The following is an 8148-nucleotide window of genomic DNA, read 5'->3' as shown; positions in this document are numbered from 1 at the left end:
GAAATTTTGGAGTTTTTTTCTCTTTAAAATAATTTGTTTTAAAAAAACAAAGAAATGAGCTACATGCCATTCTGCTGTCGAGGAACGTGGTTTGCTCCTCCTCTTGTATGAGCTGGCGGCTTTTCTGTTTGTCTGACTTTCGACCATCAGTAGAGAGCTTCCCTGCGCGCCAGCAGAATGATGGGGAGCGGGAGCCTCTGAAGTGATAGGCTGGATAAAGTGTATTCAGTGCCCCGCATATTCCAAGTTACCACTGGTGCCCATGGACTTGGTGGAAGAGCTGTGTCTGCAAAGAGGTGTGACAGCTTAATCACTGCACTCCAGGTTCCCCTCATTCTTGCCACAGTTTACTAGGTGAGGAAGCTGAGGCCTCTCAGTTGATCTCTCGACAGGTGCATCAGGCGGAGAGCCAACTGTTTTGTGTTCTGTGACTGCCTGGGGTGGGGGCGGGGTGTCCACCTGTAGGGGTGTGTGTCGTATTTGGTGTGCTTTATGTTAAACATTGATTTATCTCCATTAGTGGGCAATGCACATGGCATTGTTGCCCCTTCCTTCTAACGGATTGTATTCCAGCACAATGCTTCTCAAACCTGAATGCACACAAATCACCTGGAAATCTTGTTAAAATGCAAATTCTGATTCGGTGTGTCTGGGATGAGGACTGAACTCCCGTAGTGCCAGTGTGCTCTCAGGCGATCCGAACGTTTCTGATGCGCAGCCCACATTTTGGGTAGCAAGGCTGCAGCAGATGGGTGTGTGCTTGAACTTCTATCTGTACATAAACACACATGCGTGTACATGTTTGCATGCACAAAGTCTGGAACAGGCGCGTCATTTATAGAAAGAAAAATCTCAATTAGAGGTTCCTGAAATGCCATCTCATCATAACAGTGCCCCTGATCTTGTGCTATGATGAATTATTTGTATCAAGTCATTGTTTCTGTTCTCTAAAACAGCCATTATTCATAACTTGAAGTTAATGAGTGTATATTGCTCTCCAGGCTCTATTTAAATTGCTTGCACATCTCATTGATTCTGAAAACCAATGTCATTTTATTGCCCTCATTTTGATTATATTTTAGAGGTTTATTGATAATCAAATAAACATGAAAGCAAATACCATAATGGAGTTTCTGGTTACTTACTAAAATGACGAGGTTTTTAAAGAGTCTTTTTTTTTTCCCCCAAGACTCAATTATGGTTTCCTCTGTAGGATATTCCTTTCCTGTCAGTGGAGTGATGGCCGTGAAAGTAGGCTGCTCTGGGAAGATGTATTTAATTTATATGCTTTTGTTTGCCGTAAACTCTTCCAGGATAATGAAGGAATCCACCTATTAAGATTGCCCTCTCTTTCCAGTTTCTTTGATGATTTATTGCCTAAGAGTAGGTTGAACATTTAGATAGGGAAGACTGTTGATTAAAAGGCCAACAGCATAAATAAGGATAATGATATATCAGCTCCCAGTTGTAAAAAACACCTACTTTATATTGTACTTTGAGCTTCTTACTTTACATATATTCATGTTTTTCAAACTTAGATCTGCAAACCTGATTGCATTACTTAAGGATGCTTTAATTTTGCTACTGTTCTGGAAGATGCCCTATAACTACATACTCATGCTTGCATTTAGAAAGGGAAAAAAAAGACTAAACCAGAGCTGCAACTAGGGTAAATAAGGATAGGGAAAATTTGAGGAAGCCCCCACAAAAAAAGAAATTAGGGGAAAAAAAAAAACTCAGTAAGCCAGATGGAGATTGTACTGCAATATTTTTAAAAGAAAAAAGGCAAAAAGTATCATGGTATCAAAATTTTTAAGTAGCGATAGGATCTAACCTTAGTACTTGCACAATTCAGCCAAAACTCACAGTACTCTCAGATCTGCTGCAACTTCGAGTAGTTGAAAAGATGTGAGCTTACGTTCCTAGCTACTGTGACCTTACACAACTGTTCAACCTATTTTCTTACCTGGAAATCGGAGTTATCATGGTACATGCCTGCCTGTTAGGATTTCTGTCGAAATTAAATGAGCTCACATAGGAGAATGACCAAATATGAAGCCTGGTCTATAGCAAGCATCACAGCTCCCCTTCCTCTCTGAGAGATCCCTGAACAAAGCCAGCGTCTTACATTTTACGTGGCGAGCGTTACATTATGAGCCCCTAATCTGTCAATTTCATACTTTTGATTCCACAGAGCAACAAGAAGGCTGAGGTCCTTAACCCCATGATCAATAGTGTATTGTTAGAGGTAAGTGGCCCCAGGAGAGAAGGTATTTCTGAATCAAAGCAAATGTTAGTGCTAGATTTTTTTTCTCTTTTTGGCTTTCTCCCAAGCAGCAAGTGTTACTGCAGCACTTCTAAATCTTAGCAGTAGCAGTGTTTTTGAGTACATTCGTGTGGCTCAACCAGCTGTAAACCCTCTGGTGAAGCAACAATACCTAATTTTCAATAATTTCTCTTTATAAAAAGAAACGCTAAGCTTGCACGTTATTTCTGTCACTGCTTCCTCCAGCCAAGGCAGATTTCTGTTGCCAAGTTGGACACCAGATTTAACACTGTGCTTATTGGCTGCCGTGAGGGATTATTGTTCAATATGATTTTCGTAAAAATGGGCATTTCCTTCCCTTCACAAGAACCTATTGTTCAGCTGTGTCTAAGCTCTGGGTTGGCAAAAAATGAGAGAATGTGTGGCCTCTGCCCGTTCAGGGACAAGGGCACCATCCCCTGTGACTGCTCACTCCACGGCCAGCCTGCACATCGGGACTTTGTAGCACCGGTGATTCTAGCATGAAGCCGCCCCAACACTGGCATGGCTTTGCTAATAACGGTGATATAAGACAGAAGAAAAGAGGCCTGGGAGCTTTCTCCTTTTGGAGCATGGGCACTGTGTTCTACCAGTAGTTGTTGGAGGAAATGTTTACACTATGGGCAAAACATCTGTAGCCATTGGGCACCCCCAGATCCACAAGATGTTCACAAGCTGAGGCTGCGCATGGGCAGTGCTTATCCAGTAGTGTTTGCTTTCTCAAGTGCAGTCAGTGGCAAAACTGGGAAATGACAAGTTGTTCAGAGGGCTGTGTAAATATGTATACCAGTGTATTTGGGGGTCGTACCTTACTATAAGGAAAGCTACCCAGGGATAAACATAACAGTGACAATGCTGAGAGCTAGTCCGTGGTCACGCAGTGCAGTGGAGCCAACCATAAGGGACAGGAGCTGTGGGGACAGGTCCAGAATGACAGATACATATAAGAGGAAACCCTGGCAGTCAGAAGTAAAAAATAAAACAAAAATATCTGATGAATTAGACCATTTACCTCATGAGTCATCACAAACATGAGGGCAAATGTTTATTCCCCTAGTAAAAATTTTCCCATTATAGTTACCTTGAACTTGATTGATTAATTGATTGCCGTACTGGAGACTGAACCCAAGGTCTTCACACTGAGTTACGTCCTTAGCCCTTTTTGTGTGAATGTTTGTTTGTTTGTTTGTTTGTTTTTGAGACAGCGTCTTGCTCAGTTTCTCAAGCTGGCTTTAAACTTGGATCCGCCTGCCTCAACCTCCCAAGTAACTGGGATTACAGGCATGCGTAACACACCCAGCTAACTTATTTTACTGTCCTGGGGGTCAAACTCAGGGCATTGCTCATATAGGCAAAGTGCTCGACCACTGAGCTACCTGCCAAGACCCATCCCAGACTTTAATAGGCTGTCTGTTTAGTACTGCTTAGTAATGTACCACAGTGCCAAAATAGCAATATCATACATACAAACAAGCAAAAGTATCTGCATGCATGTTTAGGTGACCATGTTTAAGGATTTGACCTTGAATAATTTACAATATCTCCAGTTAGCTTTCTGTAGATAGTTCTGTTTATAGAGCTATAGGTTATAACATGACCCCCTGATTCATACCAGGCTTTCATATGGCTTCAGGGCAGGTCATAGGTCACAGGTCACAGGTCACAGGCAGGTCACAGGTCACAGGACATGCACAGATGTGTGTTAAAAGCCCACAGAAATGGTTTGTTTCATTTTGAGTGAATTCTGTTAATGCAGATAATGAAGAGCTAGACATACTGTATCTACAAGAATGTGTTTACATTTGCTATAAGCACCAGCATTACCACAAGTGCATACTGTCCCAATTTGGTAATGTTCCCTCTATTCTGGGAGAATTGTCAAGACTGAACTACAGAAATAATCCCGCTTCTACATTTTTTCCTCTCATAGGGCTGCAATAGCACGACGTACGTCCAGGACGCCTTCCAGCTGCTGCTGCCTGTCCTGCAGGTCTCACACATCCAGACCAGTTGTTTGAAAGCACAGCCATGACCTTGCACGACACCCTGCAAGGTGAAGGACAGGCCACAGTGTGTGTGCGTGCACGGTTAAAGGGGATGTTTTTGATGCAGCTGGCCTGAGACGCCCATTGGAGAACACTACGAGCAGTTTTGCACAGACAGTATTAAGAATGAAGGTTTAAAGGGGATTACCATGCTTTTTGATGTATATGGTTGTTTTTGCAAATAATTGTGTTTTCTTTATGTTAATTTAAACTTATACAGTTTATATGGAAAGTTTCCTTTCATCTAAAATTCATTCACACATATTCATGTGTGTTTTTCCCAGTCAAGCATGCCTATATTTAGAGATTTGGAGGCAGACCCTAGATTTTTTTTTAAATCTTAAATTTCTGCCTTGAAATGTCACATCAATTTTTATACTGAACTTTGTTTTGTTACCTAAATGTCATGGGAAAAATAACACTACTTACAGATCTTTTCTGTTATGGTATAGGAGAAACATAAAGTTATTCATTCTTGCAATAAGCATTTACTGAGCACCTACTGTGCGCTCACAGTAAAGGAACACAGTCTCACCCCAGGTGAGGCAGATACTCTGAAAGACGGTTTACAAGATAATTCTTAAAAGACTTTGAAATACTAATAAATTTTCTAAATCTTAAGACATCAGAGAAGGTAAATTGGTGCTTTTTAAAATGTTCTACCCTTCAATTTTTCAAATTTATTCTATTTTTGTAACCTCCTTGAACTTTTTTAATCCCGAACTTTAAATACAGGGTAAAAATATGCATGAAAAGGGGTACTAAAGAGTATTTAATTTAAAACTGACCTCTTAAGATCATAAGCACACAATGGCATAATTTCAAAGCTTGGAAGTATTTAAATAGAAAATTGAAAGGATCCCAGGACTGTATTTTACAAATCTACTATACTGATCACTTTCACTGGTGGCAAAGGACAGAAAATACTGGCGTGTGGGTGACTGGCTGGTGTGTTGAAGACCTTCCTTGCATGTGGGGAACATCATGATGGACACTTCTGAGTCCCGCACGCTCATCACAGGTGACACTGTGTGATGCTCTTGTCCCACAGCCCCGCTGACATCCCCATCAGCAGTGTCAGAAGAAATCGTGCCCGGTGGCTCTCTCCAAGGCAAATGAAGCTTGTAGTTTTGCAAGGGGTGAACAATCCTTTGTTCACGTTTGCTTCTATTCCCAATAGAATCAACTGCCTTTGTTCCCTACAGACCACATAGGGATGTTTTAGTATCATCCTGCTTCTCATTAGCATTTCAGTTGCCTTTGTTCTGTATTTCATTTGTATATCTCTGAAACAGCCAAACAGAAACATCAGAACAATTTCGTTACAACTTGCAAAAATAAGATTCTCTAAGGAATCAATTAAAGATGTTTCTTTTGTCCTTGTTTTGATTGTCTGAAGTGTTTCTGTTACTAAGTCTAGAGGTGATTAACTGGTGCAAATGCTACACTTTCCTCTTCCTACATGTTAGAATTTTTATGTATAGCACAGAGGAAAGGAATTTGATTTATAATTTCTCACATGATTTTTTTTAGCATCACTGGCTAGAAATGTGAAAGAGACACAAAAACTTTCAAAGGAGCTAGCTTCCCAGACTTAGACTTTAAATCTAACTACACCCAATTTCGTGCACAGGAAATATTTAACATAAAATAAAGTAGACATTTTTTAAAAGAATAAGAGAGGGAATTATTTAAAATAAAGTGGTTAATATTACTGACATTGCATTTACCTTTTAATGACATAATGTCAAAGGTTGCTGAGTGCAGACACAGGCTAAGAAATGATTCCCTGGTCCGTGGTCTGTGAAGTACATTATTAAGGAGAATAATCGCTCAATATTTATCTACCCTCCAGGATTTCTGTCTTTCAATACTAGTTTTCACCATCCCTTTTAAATAATTGCTTCTCTGCTCTACTTTAGAAGCTAGCAAAGCAGAGAATCCATATCTGGACAAATGTCAGTCAGTTCCTGAATGAATGATTTAGCAGGATTACCGTGAAAGTTTTGTATTCCTTCAGTAATCCTTTACATAAATTGGGTTCATTGCACTCTATGCAATTATTCTGAACAAGCATGGCAGCTTTTCTCTTACTTCAAGTGCAAAAAAGTTCTAGTGTAAATAATGAATGTAGTTCTGTGCCTGAGCCTGATTAAATAAAAAAGCACCTAAAACATATTTCAAATTCAAAGTAAAATGCATTCAAGAAAAACTGCTTTGGGGTATTGGAAATGCACAGATCTGCACAGCAAAATTGAGTCCTAAATCTGAAAGCATGAGCCTGAGCTTAAACATTGCATCCCACCGAGAACAGAAATCTCTAGTTGCTCTGGGTCTCCCCCTGGGCTGCACGTCCAACGCAGAGTTGATGGTGCTGTGGCCCGCTGAGGCTGTGGCAGGAGCCAGCGGAGGTGTGCACAGCCTCAGCAACACCACCTAAGGCAGTGACGGCAAACCTTTTAAAGAAGCTTCCAGTGATGACAAACAGCTCACGCGGAACCCGTCCTATAGGTTCGCCACCACTGACCTAAGGGATGTACACCCTCTGCAGACCTCAGAGGGGAAGGCTGGGCAGGCCCAGCCCCCGGGGCTGAGGCTGCTGAAAGAAAGGGCTGAATACTCAGTAGAGCCTTGAATGCATTGATGGAAGTATTTCCTCGTGCTTCAGATGGAGTAACCAGCGACCGGAGGTGCTCGTATCTCCAAAGTCACCTTCTGCACAGGCTGCCCATGCTGAGTTTATGTTAGGAAAAAAGGCAGCTCCGAATCCTAACCATTGCAGAGGCCCAGGGTCAGGGAAGCAATCAGCAAAACTTTGATATAAGCATTGCATTTCTATTCCTTCCTTAAGAAAAATGTGTGTGTGTGCGTGCGCGCGCGCACGCGTGCATACTCTGAACAGATGGGGTTGATGATAATACATAGCTTCAAATGTCATTTAATTTTATAAAAGCAATTATTTTACAGGGTCAAGCTAGTTTTTTTGTATAATGTAAAAATTGCCCTTTGATCTTCCTCTTAAGCGTGTCTTACATTCTCATATTCAGAACCAGGCTTCAACTTGGTTTCTTCAATTACCATGTTTCTAAAGACGCATCACAAGAGATCATACTGAAAATCCATCTTAGAACGGCAATTTTGTCCGGTTTTGTAGTTGATCAGAATTCATAATGCCATAGGAGTGGATTCAGACCAGCCATTCTTCACGTAAAAGAAAACAAATGATGTGGTTAACCATGTGTTTTATTTGTCTGAGTATTTCATCCCTTAGGCAGTTTTATGTTCATTTTCTGTATGTTCACCCGTACGAGATGGTCTGCTGGAATGTCTGCTATTAAACAGTTCTGAAGGCAGATAACATTGTATTCATTTGTTTCCTTAGATCCTGACCATAATGAATTATTCTACCATTTCAACAGTTCGCCTTTAGCGATGATTAAATTATTACAACCCAAACAGTAAAAAGAGTGTATTGATAGGATTTCTGCTATTTCTGGTATCCAAGATCATCATAGTCTGGGACCAGAAACTGATTGTGAAGGGTTAGAATTTTGTGTTGGGATTTAAACTAAATTTACCTTTATCTGGATCAGAGAGGATTTTTCTCTGCATGAGCTGTCAGCCAAAAAGCAATGGGATTATGTCAGCCTGTGGTCGCTGGATTCACCTGACAGGTCTGCCTCTTCTATTAGCCTCAAAGGAATTTCTGTGCTGCAGAAGAATAATATGTGTATTTCTTAAATGCCTTCACTGAGTGTGGAAATTTGGGGTGATTTAGAGATGATCTGTCTCCCTGCC

The 8148-nt window shown here is 40.8% G+C and overlaps 1 protein-coding gene across 2 annotated transcripts in view; it reads left to right on the top strand.

Moving 5' to 3' along the window:
• Positions 1 to 7703, top strand: part of Fam114a1 (family with sequence similarity 114, member A1) — a gene marked incomplete at its 5' end in the record, with an annotated part of 83913 nt that extends 76210 nt beyond the window's left edge. For both annotated transcript variants that reach the window (XM_005391992.2, XM_013518060.1), the window contains 2 exon segments: positions 2195 to 2248; positions 4236 to 7703. In XM_005391992.2, the coding sequence (XP_005392049.1) occupies positions 2195 to 2248; positions 4236 to 4337 (156 nt within the window). In that variant the 3' untranslated portion in view covers positions 4338 to 7703.
• Between the last annotated feature and the right edge of the window lie 445 nt (positions 7704 to 8148).

The sequence above is a fragment of the Chinchilla lanigera genome, unplaced genomic scaffold (genome assembly GCF_000276665.1).
Source record: "Chinchilla lanigera isolate Chin_1 unplaced genomic scaffold, ChiLan1.0 scaffold00042, whole genome shotgun sequence".
NCBI classification, from domain to species: Eukaryota; Metazoa; Chordata; class Mammalia; order Rodentia; family Chinchillidae; genus Chinchilla; species Chinchilla lanigera.
Note: the sequence above shows the minus strand (reverse complement) of the source record. Positions and strands in the feature narration are given on the sequence as shown.